This window comes from Bacillus rossius, chromosome 17 (assembly GCF_032445375.1).
Source record: "Bacillus rossius redtenbacheri isolate Brsri chromosome 17, Brsri_v3, whole genome shotgun sequence".
Lineage (NCBI taxonomy): Eukaryota > Metazoa > Arthropoda > Insecta > Phasmatodea > Bacillidae > Bacillus > Bacillus rossius.
Window position 1 is genome coordinate 23,553,705 of NC_086344.1, and position 18,192 is coordinate 23,571,896.

An 18,192-nucleotide genomic window follows, 5' to 3' on the forward strand; every position below is an offset into this window, starting at 1 on the left:
CATAAATTCAAATTATCGTGTCGGTTGCTCTCACTCTAGATCGAAGTTAGTGTGTCCAAATCTATTTTATTATCGTTGTCATTTAATTTAAATTAGTGTACCTCGGCCGAATTCAGTATGTAGGTATGGTAGAACATCATGAGAACTCCGTCTCATTTCACCTCTGGGCTAGAACTAAGAATGTGTAAATCAGAATAGCAATTGGCTTAAAAACTGTTTGTCTCTGCAGGGCTTTACTGAGTTCGACACAAAAATCAATGTTCATATGCGTGTTGGCAGGATAAAATTACGTTTATGCAGAAATACGGTCCGTTCAAAATAGCATTATGAGTCAATTTTACTCACTTTAATTTCACACCTAATTACACATCATATAGGATGTGCCCTATATAAATTACATATAATTATGTTTAAACGGCGATTAAAAACATCCCTTCAACTGGATGATCTATTTAGCTCGTTGAATTATCGGATTTTCAAGGGGATTGCAACCCAGGCTGTCTAGCCAACGCCGTAGTCATTCCAAAACTTGTTTCTTAACATTCTTAACGACGCTTAACTTAAGCAACATGGTCTCTCATTGGCCGAGACACAAAGATCGTTGACTTGATTAACACATCAAAACAAAATACAGATATTCAACAATACATCTTAAAATAATAAAATGACTCAAATTTAAAACGCCAATTTTCAACAATAAAAATTCTCTTATACAAATTACGTGCAAAAAGTCCAATTTGCCGTTTAAGCCATTATTTCCCTAGAGGGGTCTTGCTAATTGATGTTGCAATGTCACTTGGGCTACGCCATAGAGTGTAGCACTCGTAGATACGTCCAAAAACCAACAATAGAGCATAAACATGAAAATGTAAACAAATAATAATAATATTATAAAAAATGTTATTTATAATAAAAAACAATACACTTTCTGTGCACGGAATAGTCTTGTAACAGCTCAGTAACATAAGGAACATTACTGTGAAGTTTCAAGTCTGTAATATATATATATACTTGAAAAAAAGGGCAATTTTTGATATTTAAGGTACCCGCAAAATTTCAACGGTGATGAGGACTGCACTAACAATGAAATAGTCGTTGCCATAGAGACGAATGAAGCATCAACAAAGCAACAGTCGTTGCCATGGTGATTTCCTACCAAAAACTGGAAATTTTTATATATTACGCCCCCGAAACTCTCCTTCGGATGGGATTTCCGCAGAATCCGTTCTTAGTGAGCGTCTACATCACAAAATGAGTAACTATGCTAAATTTCAAGTAAATCGGGTGTATAGTTTTAGAGATCTCGTGATGAGTGAGTCAGTGAGTGGTATTTCGCTTAATAAACTTATAGCGCCTGCGGCATTGTCAACACACACTTCGTACGTGTACTGCAGTTTGTATTTAACCCCCTCAAACGCATTTGATTCTAAATTGGACTTTTAGTAAGGATCCCTAATGTTATTGATAATATAATAGATATATCCTATAGCCTTCCTCGATAAATGTTCTATCCAACACTGAAAGAATTTTTCAAATCGGACCAGTGGTTCCTGAGATTAGCGCGTTCAAACAAACAAACAAACTCTTCAGCTTTATAATATTAGTATAGATTAGTCGTCTTTTCGTTCCGGCCAAAAAAAAAATTAAGGGCCGAGAAAGCAGCCATGTCATTAAATTTGGATTTATGTATTCGATGGTATCGTCTGGACTTCATAGTGCATTTAAGTTTGTAATCTTTGCTGATTGATAATTTGTTTAACTATCCATGGTGGAATTGGTTATGCACCTACTTGAAACAAGGTTGGACCTAAAACATTGCAACATTTCAGCTCGTAACCTAGAATCCGTACACAAATCGGTATTCGATGATATTTAACTTTAATATATAAATACTAGTTCATGTAATGCTAATCTCACCTATTTCAAGCTTCCTGTAAGAAAATATATTCATGAACTGTACATACATATTTATATGCCTTTTGGAATATCAAAAATTAACCGGAAACACATCCAAATTATCAATTACCGAACTCTAAAAGTAAAGAGTTTCCAATCTGAGGCTTATTTTTTTTTAAATTTCGTGCAGTGTTATTTCGTGCAGTGTTATTTCATGCAGCGTTATTTCGTGCAGTGTTATTCTACGTATATTATAATTTCTTAACACAATGCAAGTAATTCCGTATTTCCGACTCCTTTTGGACTACATCATAACCTGCTTTCCCAACGAAACATTATTACGCGCCAACTCATTCTACTGTGCTCTGATTGGGAATCCCCTTAATTCTTAAGGAAAAAATATATAAAATGTAACCTTCTCTGTTAAGTCTTAAACAAACATATGATTCGCACACGACTCGTCATAATTCCTACACGACACTCATAAACCATTCCACTAGTATACATAGAGTCATATGTTAAGTACATGACTAGTTCTTAATTTTTAATTCTTGAAGATCCCGCCAACCCGGACACACAAGCATTGTGCAGAGCTTCAGAAAAAAACAACGCGATTTGAAAACTACTCAGTATATCCGAGCGGGGTTCTGTTTAAGCACAGCATTTATGATTTCACTGAGGGACGATAAGTAATTCTGTTTCCGGGTTTAGTTTTTAAACAGTAGTTTTATAAGTTTAAAAAGGCTGGAAGGTGTGTTTTCAGATTATTGAAAGCATTTAAGGGATTTGCATTACACCTTTATCTTCATTTCTCCGCCATATAATGTTACGGCCACCGCTCAAATTTCACAGTTTCCCTTATGCACGACGAGAAGACTGCGCGCCAGTTCTGAGTCTTGCACTTAGAGGCGACACCTCGCTAGAAGAACCAGCGAGCGTCACACTTATCATCCCGCCTCACTAGCACAGATATGTCCCTGACTAGGTGAGCCTCTTAAGATGGATTAGGGCTCGCCATCTTTGCAATTTCACATATTTTCAAACCGCTAGCAATAAAGTTTTGCGAGATAAACATTTTGGCTCAACATGACATATCACTTAGCTTCGGCTACTTGTTGAAGTCGACACTTGTGAATTGGTGTGATCATCATGATCGTTGTAATCACCCGCGGGAATAAAATGAGATATTTCCTTGCAACGTGTTAATAAATTTGCTGTTGCAAAAATGTATAAAAGGACTGAGAAATATTATGTATGCATTGACATGCCAAATATTGGGATAAATAGTTGAAAATTAGAATTATAGAAAACAAATTATGGAAAAATCCAAAATGGCAGAGTTTAATCCCCTTTAAAAGGCCCGGTGTTACAATGACACGGAAAAGGGAACGACGGATCACGTAAACGGAGACGGATCACGTAAATGGAGATGTATCTGACGGAACGGAGTTCCTACAACAGCACGCAGACGGGTAACGGGACCCGTACGGATTAGCTCGGCAATGCTGAACTCTTCCGTTAACGTTGCTACGTACGACCAATAGAAGCCAGAGTATATTTTACTGTGGTGGTAGCCATGTAGGTATATTTATACGTAAAAGTTTAATGCTTGTGAGAAAAATAAAATTATATTATTGTGTACACTTCGAAATTTTCCGTCGTACTTTCTACAAAATACAAGTTAAAAGAGAAAATAAAAGTATTGTTTTTTAGATTTTCAATACAAAATAAATAAGTTTGAGATAAACCTACCTCATAGTTTTAAATGTACATATGTACTAAATCCATCCCTTTATACTAACACTTTATGCAGTAGTGATGGCGTAAACAGCATTATGGTATATCAAAAAATAAACTTAAATTACAGTCTTAAATGACTCTTCTAATCCATCTCTTTGGAATCTAGCACAGTATTCAGTAATAATGGTGTAAACAGATTTTATCTACGTCATAGTGTCAAATAACTCTATACATCATAGTCTCAAACTTAAATAACTCTTCTACCTCATGGTTTCAAATAGCTCATAGCCACATAGTCTCAACCTTTTTCAAATCATTGTCTTAAAACACTCTTATTTAACTTTTGGAATTTAGCACTGTCTGCAATAGTTTAACTATTGTACTATTCTTTCATAAATATACCCCATAAGCATAAATTAGTCTTATAATTTTTTTTTGAAATCTGGAACAAGTCTGCAGGAGATATTGCGTAAATATCATAATCAGACCGTGTCACAAAAAATTAAACTTACCTCATAGTCTTAAATGACTCTTCCAAATCCACCCCTTTGGAATCTAGCACCGTCTGCAGCAGTGAAGGTGTAAACAGCATTCTGGTGATGCCGTGTCTCTTGAGAAAGCTCGTGAGCTTTGGTGGGTCGTATATGACGTCATCCGGTATTATGTACAGCGGTATTCCTGAAAACATTTTAAAGCTGCTTTGAACTTCCGTGTGGTGATGGGGTCGCGGTGGGTAAGGAGCCATTGAATGAATGAATGAATGAATGAATGAATGAATGAATGAATGAATGAATTACTTTATCAGTTATAACCTGGTAGACATCGAGATCGTTAGCACAGATGAGGGGTAAAATACAGGGGGTAAGAGAAACAGTAGTATCCCTGAAAAAAAAAACCACATGCACGAGACAACGTCCGCCACATTTCTCCCTTACGATAAATCCGGGAAAGGAACCGGAATCACTTTATTGGGAGGTTATTTTTCTGACCACACAGTCCTTGTGACACCGTGGGAGAAGTACTGGGAGGATAATGAGGTTATATATCTACATGCATCGAAACAAAGAATTATCGAGCATTTGCGTGTTCAAAAATAATTACAAAACGTTCGAAATGTAAAAACAAAACAGTCTTAGATTTGCTATATCAAAGAAAATGAAACTCTTTCTTAAGTTCTATATGATCTATTCATTTTAGTACAAACTAAATGCTAAATTTTGTGAATTCGTTAAATTTAATAAATTAAATGATTTTTTTTCTTGAGATTTGAGTTAAGTTTTGTGAATTTGCTGACTAATGTTATGATTATAGTTGAATATCTGCGCTAAGTATGTAAATATTTTAAATTTACATTATGGAGTTATATGTTGTATTGTCATGATTTTCGTTGTCATTTCTATTTGATCGCGATTCACCATAAAATTTTACTATCAGTAATAATATATATAAAAAATGGTTGTAAAGTCAGTTTACGGACAATAGTTAAACGTGACCAACGTCATAACAAAACATTGATGAAATGATTGCACACTTTTATGAATAAAATTGAATCATTTTTATTTCAATAATAAAAGAATAACTACTTGAAATTATACTAGTAATCAGATTTTTAAAATGCAAGAATAATTAACCTTTATTGCCGAAATTGTAGTTGTAATAAGCAATGAAAACCACATTAACTTTTCACTTCACTTTATAACCAGTCGACGAAACAGTTCACGTGTAGATGTAAAATGTGTGCTGCCGCTGTCTTTCTTCTCCTCGGACGCATAGGCCAATCGAGTGGAAGAGAGATGATGCGGCGCAAGCGTACAATGGGCGTGACGGGACACAGCGTAACGGAACAATGTGCGTAACGGGACACTTTTTCGTGCGTGCAGCCGGCGTTCATCGATTTATTAGACGTTGTCACGTCAAAAAGACTTTTATGTTTAATTTATTTTATAGGGCACAGCACCGGTAATTGGCGATGTTTCACCTTTGAGCAGAGGTCTCAGGCACTCCCAGACGAAGAACACGTTGCACGCTTCTCTGTCGTCCGGCTGGTAGGGATAAGCAAGATGGCGCCAGTGGTAGCTGAACACCGCGCCTCTGTGCGGATACTGGATGCCTTCAAACAAACACACTTTAAGGGGGAGGGGGTCAGGAATTCATCACTAGGGGCATGCAGATTTTGCGAAAGGATTTCGAGACTAGATGAAATTTAAAACACTTTAGTACCGTCTGTGTTTCGTGATTGGGTGAGTTTCTCCCAGGTACATATCCATCGTAACAACACCAATCACAGTGATTAAGTGCGGAAGTAAACGCGTCCTGAGTGGCTCGGTCAAATAAGGCAACGACTTCTCTCGCATGTGGCCGCCAATAACAAGGAAGAAACCACAGGTGTGGGTAAATCTTGTTACAGTATAATAAGTGTTCAGATCTTTTCGCGAAAAATGCCTACCCTTATTCATCTCTAGAGACCTGAAAAATTCGCGGTTTCGATGGCCTTCAGGATAGACTGCACATACCCCTGTACACTCGGGAAAATAACGCAAGTTCATGGCTACCGATTTGTAAGTCGTCTCAGCTGTTTTGTCTGTGTTTCGATCCTTCTTTGGTTGAGGGTTTATAACTGATTGAGATTCGTCCAGATGAACAGTAAGCCAATAGCAAAATTATCTAAGAGGTATATGTGATTGAATTCTATCCTATCACCGAATGAATCCGCGAATTTTGCAGGTCTCTATTCATCACTTATAAACACACAGGATAGATATTTTGTTTTTATGTGTAAACATCTTAGCTCACGGTGTACGAAATTTGGCAGGAGCAATTTCGTGAATGGAACGGAAGTCGCATGGAACGGAAAAGTTTTACCACGGTGCTGCCATCTGTGGCAGATGGCGCAAAACAAAGTTCACAAAGCTAAAGGTTAACTTTATAGTATTAAGTATTTAGTAAATTTTAACAAGTTTGGCAGCATTTTAACACAATTGCTTGTCGAAAATCAGGTCCAATGCCGGGGTTCAGTATTTTTTTTCAAGTAGTTTTCACTTTTATCGGAGCATTTTTTTATACAGTTTTAAATTTCGAGCTGCTAATAAAATGATACGATAGTCGACGTAGCTGCTCCGGCAACGAATTCTAGCGGCAGGTGCAGAAACTTCGTGTGATTCGCGTCCAGAAATTCTTAATTGAAAACACAATGTGTGTGCGTTTATCATTTTCAGCATTATTTTAAAGAATTCTAAGCTAAATTTCGTGTCCGAGTTTCGTATTATAAGCGTATTTGCAACACGTGAGAACACATGAGTTTGCTAGTTACCGAGTTTAGATGTTACACATCACTGGCGAGTGCTGATACAGCTAAAAAATTTTTGATTTGGCATGGCACAGGACTTAGCATTGGCTACTTGTTGAAGGCAACACTTGTGAACTGGTGTGATCATCATAGCTGTAGTCATCCGCGTGAAGTAATAAGTTATTTCCTCGTGGCGCTCACAAACTAGGCCCTGTTAGTGAACATGAAGTTGCAACCAAGTGTAGAATGTCTGGGATATGTTTTATGCCTTGAAATGTCGAATAATTGGGATAAATAATTCGAAATTAGCGTTATAGCTAAACTATAGAAAAATTCAAGATGATGGGGCCAAATTCCCCTTCAACACGTATTAGAACATAATCAAGGGCATTGGTAATCCATCTACCTTTCTTAAGTGGCCATTTTTACCTAAGAATTTTCACTTTTTAAAAAAAAATTCAAGGGTTTTAGATAGTCTACAATATGTTTCAAGCATAATTTTTCAAAATATTTTTTCAGTGGAATGGCTTACGGTTTTGTGGAATACCTACCAGTTAAATTTGGAGTTCTTAAATTAAAAAAAAAAACTTTTAGCTTTTCAAAAAGTTACTTTAACGAAATTCGGATATCATATCAACGTAAGTTAAACTACCATGTAAAGCTATACAAATGTAAAAAAAAAAAAAAATTGTACAAAAATACTGAACTTATTTAAAAAATCATGTGCGGTCTTGAGTCGGTTTTTTTTTACCACACCAATTTATTTTAAAGTTCTGGAGTTATAGGTCCGTGACAGTCCAGATCTCCTTGAAACAAGCTTATCAAAATATACCTATTCTTTTAGCTCGATAAGAACCTATCTTCTACAAATCCCGAACACACCCATGCACACTACACGTGGTTTTCACAGTTCTAACGTCTACTATGCCTTTCACTGTCAGGGTTACAGGTTTCGCTACTTCACAGCTTGCACGAGGTCCACAGCAGGATTCAGTCAACGTTCAGTTAAATATGTTTCACCCTTACGTTTTCAGTACACAGTAAATAGCGCCCACTGCTGCCAAATTAATACTAACCGGCTTGTTTACGTTAACAATCTTATTTTGTATACTAAAGTTAGATATAATAGGTAATTTTTTTAAAATTTACTAAGTTGTTAAATTTTCTCTAAGACTACGAAATAATGTCTATTCGTACTATATTTACAATGGTAGTCGTAATTATACAAGAAAAAATATAATAAACACCTAATATTCTTTCACAGGAGAACCTAATTTTAGAAGTCGGACACTATTAATAACAAGGCATTCCATTAAATCACGTGCTTTGCACAGAGAAAAATTCTTAATATTAAATAACATAAAAAAGTGTTATCGAAAACTGTTGAAACCAAAATGGCGTCTTTCAATTGCGACTCATTGGATGTATAAATTAAATATTACCATGAGATGCTCTTGATGAAATAGAACACGACAATTTTTTACCCCGAAATTATTACTCCAAATTTTTATTTTTTAAATACTGTTGCGAGGATGCTAAAGGCAAGACAACGAAGGAGGCCGGTCGGCCAGCAGGGGGTACAGGATGGGCCCCCAGCCTCCAGGACAGGCGGTGTCCGTCACTCTGCGGTAACATCTCCCTGTCTCTCGAGTGTTCGGCGTAACTAGGACGCCATTTTTCTCGGAACTTCGAGACTACTTCCCTGGCAGGGACTGGGCAGGTATTTAATATCGAGTAGCGTTGGAGTGACAAGAGGCTGCTGGCTACCCCGGCGGGTCCTCGGAGTGAAGAGGGCAGTGAAGTGAAGAGGGCAGTGAAGTGAAGAGGGCAGTGAAGCGAAGAGGGCGAGTGAAGTGACCCCTTGGCGAGAGACAGCGGACGATTGAGCGACGGGTCTCGCGTGCGAAGACTGGTGCATCGGGGCCCGAATAATCCTCGTGTTCCGTGTGCGGCGGACGAGCGAGTAGCGCGAGGCAGTGGGCCGGGACAGAGGTTGCGAGGTAAAAGACGACCAGTAAAAAAATACTGTCCATCTTGTTCAAAATTCATTAAACAGTTGATACCATAAATTTGTCAATTGTATTTTTCGAACTCTGGTTGGCGCAACAGGCCGCAGATGGCAGCACCGTGAGCCAGGACGTGACAAGAGGTGGCGAGAGGGTGCTAGGACACCCACCCTTGGGCCGGCCCGTGGTGCCCGACGAGTACACGGTGTAGGCCATGTCGTCGAGGCTGGACGGTGGCGCCGCGGGCAGGGGCTGCGGCGGGCGCCCGAACTGCAGCAGCCAGTCGCCCTCCAGCAGGAGCACGGCTAGGGGGCGGGTCTCGCTCCCTGAAGGCAGCCGCGCGGCGAGGGCAGACTTGGTGCAGGCCGCCAGGGGCCGGGCGTCCTCCAGCACGGCCGCCAGCAGCTGCGGCGGGTAGGCCGTCTCCAAGGGCAGGTAGGCCGCCCCTGCGACATCACCGCTCAATTGTGCTATTGCGCGAGTATGCAAGGTTGCAAGTGTGCAAGTGCACAAGTATGCAAGTACACAAGTATGCAAGTACACAAATCTACAAGTATGCAAGTACACAAATCTACAAGTATGCAAGTGTACAAGTATGCGAGTGTGCAATTATGCAAGTATGCAAGTGTGCAAGTATGCAAGTACGCAAGTATAAATCAAGCAAGTATGCAAGTACGCAAGTATGATGTAAGCAAGTATTCAAGTACGCAAGTATAAATCAAGCAAGTACGCAAGTATGCACGTATGCAAGTATGCAAGTATGCAAGTATGCAAGTACACAAGTATGCAAGTACACAAGTATATAAGTATGCAAGTATGCAAGTACACAAGTACGCAAGTATGCAAGTGTGCAAGTGTGCAAATGTACAAGCATGCAATTGAACAAGCAAGTAGTTGCACAAGCATGCAAAATTGTGTAAGCATGCGAATGTGCAAGTGTTTTGCATCATTCCTACCGCTTTCCTTTGACATATCCTCTTCTACCGGTTTCTCCCACCATTCCTGTGGCCGGAATTTTCGGTACGGCCGAAAATTGTAGCCCACTTAGCAAAGAGGTTACACGTAAAAAATTTTTTTTTCTGTACTTTGGAAACAGGTGACCAAGAAATATTTTGTAATTCCACAAGAAAGATACAGTAACTTTGCATGACATATTGATATGGTTATTTTCGTATGTATGAAATACGTTTTTCAAGATAATACATTCAATCATAATTTAGTTAAACCATGGAAAAGATAATTGAATTTTCAATGATTGGACTTATTTTGTTTATTATTCTTATTACTGTGTTATTGAATTAACGGTTTAAAAATAACTTTAACTACAGGAGGTACTGGGACAACACAATGCATAAATTCCCGGGTAAGAATTCGAACCCAGTACTACTGCTAACACTATTTTGTAATGATACAGTTGTTTTCATGTAAATGTACAAGTCTACAAATATCTGTCATTTCACAAGAATAATTCTGTTCAATTAACAAAAAATCTTTACAGTCTACAATAACCGCAAAATGTGACGCTGCCGTAAACTTATTTCGTACAAACACACAGAAAGCAAGCCAAAATCAGACAATGCCAAATGTTAAATTCATACATATACAGCACAGAGAATTCCTTCACTCAGGAACTATCGCAGGATTCGTCCGGAACCCGCTCAGAACCCCCGCGAAGGCCGGCGTCACTGCTGAAGTACTAGTGGGTCGTCTTTCCAGAACCAACGAGAGCGGCTGTGACGAGTCACGTCATCCCGGACCGACCCAACGCCCGAAAAAGTCCAGAAGGGCGGCTTCCATTCGCGTCACTCCGCGCGGCGGCCCGTGGAATTCTTAAAGCCGCTCAGCGGTAGATAACAGCGCCGAGGAAGGAAGTTGCGCGGGTGCAGAGAGGGGGAGGGTGTAGCGAAGACCCTTGTAATCCGGCCAGACACGCGTGGAATGCTCTACGTCAGTGGACAGCACGTGACACGGCGCGTGACTCAAATGGCCAGCTCCGAACCTGACGCGTGGCGTGGTCCTGTCTACATTCGTAACAATATTATGGACAATACAACTACGAGACGGTACAGACGAAAACAGCAACCTTAGGAAGAGAGGAGAAATCGCTTTACTGGAAACAAATTCCTACTATCTGTTACTTGTCTATAGAATGACTTTTGGGCACCGGTAAATAAAATTGTTAGGAGAAAGTATGTTAAGGTCTTCGGCCGCATCTCTCGCAATACAATCTTGGATCAAAAATGTGTGTTCGAGATGATGGGGGGAGGGGGGGAACGCCAAGCGGTTAAGGCCCCCGCCTACCCGGGCACACACACGGTGTGTAGAGCTTCAGGAAAAACAACGCGATTCCAAAACTACTCAAGATATCTGAGTGGGGTCTGCTTACTAAAAGCATTTAAGAGTTCGCTGAGGGCCGAAAAGTACTTTTGATTTCGAATTAAGTTTTTAAACTGTATTTTTAGAAGAGTTAAAATGACTAATAACGCATGTTTTCAGAGTAATGTTTAGACGTAAAACAACCGGTACAGATTCTTGAAAGCACTTAAAGGACTTGCATTACACCTTTATATTAATTTCTATGCCATATAATGTTACGGTCACCGCTCAAATTTCACAGTTATCTTGTGACGACGAGAAGACTGCGCGCCAGTCCAGAGGAGACACCGCGCTAGAAGCACCAGCGAGCGTCGCGCTTATCATCCCGCCTCACTAGCACCATTGAATATATATAACTTATAGAAGTCGCGAGGGGATAGGATTTATTATTCCAATTTTCGGATCCAAAACTGAGGTAGTTGTTAGCTCCGCCGCTAGACAGCTCTTCTTTCCACAAGAGGGTACTCGTAGTTACCAGCTTCCACGCCAGAGCGCTGTAGCGTCGCTTTTTTCAAGGTCGTGCGCGTAATTCTCTGTTTCACTCTATCGAGAGGCGGTGCCTTTTGTTGAAATCCGAGCGCTTAGATATCGGCGGGCGCAACTGAATTGGAGGAGTACGGCCACCGAAAAAAAAAAAAAAAAAAAGTGCGGTTAAAAGATGCCAACATCAAAAATTAAGTTTTAATAATAAGAAAACTACAGAAATTTCTTAAAGCGTATCAGATTGGAATGTACAGTATAGTGTACATTCCCACTGACATTCGTAGTTCAGAATTTATAAAATGTTGTGTTAACGGAGTGGCGCATTGAGTAAAATGGCAAAACATATTTTGGAATAATTCTTGACAACGTTGAATGATTTTGGTAGCTATGAAACAACTATGGCTGCGATGACTGTTCAAACGCGTGCACGTGTTGTTATTAGTAACAGAAACTAATGGTATGATGTCATACTTTGTGGCTATGCAGTTTATAATTTTTTTAACATAAGATGAAGCATTTTTACATAATGTTTTGGTTGTTTCGTTATTCAAAATAAATAATCTTAAACGTTATATGGTGAATATTCCCAGTAGCGAATGACCACAAAAAAAATCAATTTTGCCAACATAGATCTGAAAAGTTAACGATTTACTATGTTAAGTTGCTTATAAATAAAGCACATTTCCCGGATCTCCAAAGAAAATAAGAGTGTTTGTTATAGCATTGAGTTCCCACTCTTTATATTCCTTGCTTTGAGGTTAGATACACAAGTTAAGCCCGGGCTACATTCGCAATAGCAAGCAAACAGCACAGACGCACAGAAGTTCAACATACACTATTAGATATGAGCTGCCACATTGGCAAATAGCACGCGCACAGAAAAATAGCACAGGATCGGCGCACAGAAAGTTCATTAACTTTTAACTTTTAGGTTATTTTCTGTGCGCGACCATGGTGGTAGCCAATCAGCAAACAGTTTAAGTACTACTCGAGTGGGCTTATAAAAGAACAATTGTCACGAAAGTATTGGTGCTCTTGACTTGAGTAGTTTGTTATTGTTTTCAAACACGCGATAACATAAAAATGGAAGGCACATTTGATAGCTTTTTGATAGCTGTAATAGAAAGTAAAAATATTTTGTATGACAGGGGATCCGCAGGATACAAAAATGAAGAAGCTAAATTAAATGCTTGGAAGTCTGTGTTGAATGTGTTAAAGAAGCCGGATTTGAAATAAACAGTGATATATATTTTTGAATGCTCATTGTGTTTTGTACGTAAACTTTGAAATATTTAAAATATTTCTGGGTTTAACGAAAACCGTACCACAATAACAACACACGAATCTAAACAAACGTCACGTATGCCAACTTCAGTGACCAAAATTGTGAACGGGAGTTTTACATTTAAAAAACTTTTTTGGATGCTTCCGGTATTATTTTGTGTTGTGTTGTGCGTGAATGTAGCATCAAGCTCTGTGCTATCTCTGTGCGTGTGTGCTATCTGTGTGCTGTTTGCGTGCTATTGCGAATGTATCCCGGCCTTTATGCTCGTAAAAACGATGCGCAAGTATTTTGAATACAAATATATTTTCTTTTAATAACCGAAAGGTAAATATTATTTCCATGAAATATAATACAATTCTTTAAACACAGACAACATATAAGAGCTATTTTTTGTTTATTATTCCATCTGGCGTGATAAATATTATATTTTAAAAACTGTTTGTGGATTTTTAATATAAAATAAATATTTGTTTATGACATCAATTTAAGTTGTTCAAAAAATTCACTTTGGTATGAATTAAACCAAATTCATGTTATCCAGGGCACAAAATTAGAAACTACCAAAAAAGATTATTTACATTGCTGTTTTGTGTAAATCTGTGCACGGACTTAGTAAGTGACATATTTATAATTCCTCATTTTAGCAACCCATTTTAACACAAGAGAAAAATGATTTTATATTAAAAAATTATTATTTTAAACCATTAATTAGCAGGAAACATGTATGAATAATCTATTTAAATTTGCATTTGAACAGTGAATATTATTTTACAATAATAAATATTTTTATCATCGTATATTACTGATGAAAAGTTTGTATTTCCATCTAATCAGAAGTATTATGACACAGTTAATTAAATTGCTTTACAAGTTTTTATTCACATGAAAATCATTAAAAATTGGTTGGAAAGTTATATAAATATACAAAAACAAATCATTATACATACAATTTTATTATCTTAGTGGATTTAAATTAATGGTGTCCCAGTGACTACTGCGAAGAAAAAAGTCTTGCGAAAGGTTTCCTCGTAATTGAAATTCGTCAAAAAAAACTATCTCTCATTTTTGGTGACATTTCTGACAAGTGGTACAATGAAATTTGAGACTGGCAAATGAATGTTGTGAAGCAATAAACAAAATATCACATTCGTGAACTACAAATGCATAATTGTTTTTATTTTATAATAAAAGTGTATCTAATAACCCGTGGCTTTGCTCACGTAATTTCCGGGTATTGCTGATATTCTACCATTTTAAGAAAATATGTATTAAATTTCAAATATTTTTGAAGAATTATACACAAAGAACTGTCAAGTATAGAACATATTTAATAAATAAAAATATTTTTACGACTTATTTTTAATTGGTTTAGCGTAAGTCTATTTTAACTTTTATTTAAAATTAAGTACCTACCTTATTTTCTATCTCCCGGTTTAGTGACTTTGAGAATATATTTTTCCTTGATGAAATCTTAACTCTTTTCCATCTGACGAAGAAGCCAATTAAAAAATAAACTAAGACTCGCGCACTTATTGTATGTTAAGAATGCCATCGTTTTAAATTACTGTAATTTTTTTAGTTATAGTCATGCTTAGTATAATAACATAATATGCCTTATTACGCATACATTTCAGTATTCATGAAACCAGTGCATTTTTATTTGAAATGTAGAGCAGTTACCAAATTTCTTATCTCGCATATTGATCTTTTGGTATGGCTAGTATTACTTAAACTAAATTTTTGAATTTTCACTGATGCACTGTTTTCCCTTTTTTATGTGATTTAGAAAATATAGCAATATACGTAAACCAATTAAACCAAAATCATCCTGAATTTTTATTACAGAAAAAAGTTAATTACAAAAATTTTTAATGTGCGTATTTTAATATTGAATTTATATATATCTTGCCAATACTGATTTAGTGGGTTATATAATTTTTTTTTTATTTTTAAAAATAATATCTACCCCTTTTACTACTTAATAGATAACGTTGAATAAGAGAAGGTTGTTTAAGGTATGTTGATTTTCCTTGCCAATATCTAAAAGTAAATTTGCACAAACGCGAAATATAGTTTAAATAAGTATTTTACTTTTAAAATAAAACCATATTTTGAACGTAACACTGACTATTGGCCCAATACAAAGTTTTAATAGCTAATTTTCACTTCACTCGGGTACAGAATCCCATCATTCAGTGATTTCCGTGGCTAGCTTCTTTTGGGATTTCATCATTCTCAAACGACGGTAAGGGAAGCTCCTCTTCAAGGTCGCCTAACGATGTTGATAAGACCTGCCGGGTAATTTGAATCGTTGGTCTGGGATTTTCGAGGGGGGGGGGGTGAAGGATGATGTCACGACTGGGCTGGTTAACCTAGTTCTGCCAAATACCGCCAGGGGCGTATACAGCCGATACCCAGCGATGAAAGCGATCGCAGCGGCGGAGCTTGGAACTACAACAATTCTTCTAAGAAACCGGACAGAAAATTTAACCTGGGCTCGCGACTTCTATACATTATATATATTCAATGCTAGCACAGATACAGCCCTGACGAGGCGGGCCCCCATTTCAGGTCAAGATTTTATATTTACAGTAATTACAGATAAACGTGTAGACTTTTTCAATTGTTTAATTTTCACGAAATGAGAAATATATACAGCGCATACTTTTAGCATAATTATCTGCCAAAGTTACATTTCTAACGTTTTTGGGTTGTACAAATAAGGAGAATTTAATTTATTGCAGAATTGAGCCATTTTAGGTTTAACTGCAATGCCACTGGCTACTTCAAGAAATGGTTTGAATTTCTTTCAGAAAAAATTAATTTTGCTTGGCATTTCAAAATTCTCAAATTTATTATAATTTTGACAGCCTAGAAAAATGAAATCAGTTATTGTGATAAAATGCAAACAATATCAGTGGTATTGCAGTTAAACATAAAACATTTCAGTTCTGCAATATATGTATAATTTCTCCTTATTTGTACAACCTAAAAACGTTAAAAATGTAACTTCGGCAGCTAATCATGCAAAACGAATGCGCTGTATATATTTTCCATTTCGTGACAGTTAAACAATTGAAAAAGTCTGAAAGTTGATGAGTGATTAATATAAATATAAAATCATGACCTGTAATGGGAGGCACCCCCTTAAGAACTGACTGATGTGCCTGTGCATTTCTGAGAACACCACATAACTTAGAAAATAACAACTTAGAACTGTCATAACTTAGAAAACTTGGAAGAATCCGCGTAACTTAGAAACACACAACTTAGAAAGATCATAACTTAGAAACACACAACTTAGAAACACCCTCGCAGAACTACACAACTTAGAAACGTCATAACGTAGAAAGTCATAACTTATAACTGTCATAACTTAGAAATTTCTAAGTTATATGTTTCTAAGTTATATGTTTCTAAGTTATATGTTTCTAAGTTGTGTGTTTCTAAGTTGTGTGTTTCTAAGTTGTGCGTTTCTAAGTCGTGTGTTTCTAAGCAGTGTGTTTCTAAGTTGTGTGTTTCACAGTTGTGTGTTTCTAAGTCGTGTGTTTCTAAGTTGTGTGTTTCTAAGTTATGACAGCACCCCTGCATTCCTCCGTGGAGTCACTCCTGGCGACTGACCTGCCTTCAGGATGCCGATGTACGAGACGACGTACTCCGCGCTGCGCTCCATGAAGATGCACACCACGGAGTTCTTGCCCGCACCCAGGTGTCGCAGCCTCGCGGCTAGCACGTCTGAGGCGTGGTCCAGCTCCGAGAAGCTCATCTGCGCGAGCAGTCTACTCTTAGAATACACACAGCATGTGCATACAAGAATGTCCCAGCTATAAAAAAAATTGGTTGTCTGTAAAGTCGGTTTACGGACTATAGTTTAAAGTGCCAACGTCATAACAATACACTGATGAAATGATTGATCCAGAAGAAAATGAAATATCATATTCGGCCTGAGACTGAGCCGTAATATGTTTTTGCAACCAAAACATTTAGGCATTAAAAATATTATATTCTTTGAGGAAGAAATATATATATTTTTAATTTTTCTATCTTGTGTATGATAAAATCTACCGCTGCATGCTTTTATGAATAAAATTGAATCATTTTGATTGAATTATCACTATTTTGTATGGATACAAAGAAGGAGTGAAATGATCTCTAAAATTGATAAATTTACTTTTATTTGCACTCATTAATTCAAATATATTTATTACTTTTGTAGTGTCGCGTGCATCGTATTTATTTTTACTAGTACAAAAATAAAGTATAGCAGCAGCTGGGAATCGATCCGTCAACCTTTGAATTACTAGCCAGCGATGCTAACCGCACGGCCACGACGCCATATTGGAAATATATGTTTCAGATGTGATATACACGTATATTTTTAAAAAAAATTGTTTTGTGTTGTGGAAGTTTTAAAATCGTATGTAGTCCGCCCGTTTTTATAAAACGATTTTATAATAAATACGCATCCCAAATACACCAAACTTATTTATAATGTGTTACAATATTTTTTTAAAACATTGTGTAAAAGATCCCGGGTGTAATTTGAATTATTATGTGTAACTGTAAAACACCATTGTTCGTTAAAAACGTATTTGAATATTCAACATTACTTTTAAATAACTGTACCGATTGTGCTGAAAATCGGTGGACGATCGTTAAATTACATAATATTAATAAATCAAACGACGAAAATATGATTGAAAAGTCAAATCGATGGTTGTTCCAATCGAGTGGAAGAGAGATGCCACGCATGAATACAATAAGCATAACAGGACACATCCGTAGTGGGACATCCGTAGTGGGACAATGTGCGTTACGGGACACTTTTTCGTGCGTGCAGCCGGCGTTCATCGATTTATTAGACGTTGTCACGTCAAAAATAGTTTTAGATAAGCGCGTTCGCGAGTAATGCTTTTGTTGTTTTCTCGCTTGCAGCGCCACCTACGCAAAATGGCGAATCCTGAGCGTAAAGCGTTTTGTTTTATGCAGTTTGCTAAGAGTGAATCTGTAATTTTCAGTTCAACGTGCGTTTCGTTTTAAGTTTAATCGTTTAATTCCCTTATGGTTGGATTGGTCGTAATTTCGCAGGCCTCCACATTCACCTGACATAACGCCATGCG

General features: G+C 37.4%; 1 protein-coding gene across 1 annotated transcript in view; it reads right to left on the reverse strand.

Moving 5' to 3' along the window:
• LOC134540730 (uncharacterized) overlaps nt 1-18,192 on the reverse strand; it is a 114,269-nt gene that overhangs the window by 90,315 nt on the left and 5,762 nt on the right. Inside the window, exons 2-5 of the mRNA XM_063383626.1 lie at nt 16,694-16,838; nt 9,099-9,374; nt 5,615-5,746; nt 4,149-4,314 (exon numbers count right to left, since the gene is read on the reverse strand). Of these exons, the coding sequence (XP_063239696.1) occupies nt 4,149-4,314; nt 5,615-5,746; nt 9,099-9,374; nt 16,694-16,838 (719 nt within the window). The remainder of the gene's footprint in view (nt 1-4,148; nt 4,315-5,614; nt 5,747-9,098; nt 9,375-16,693; nt 16,839-18,192) is intronic.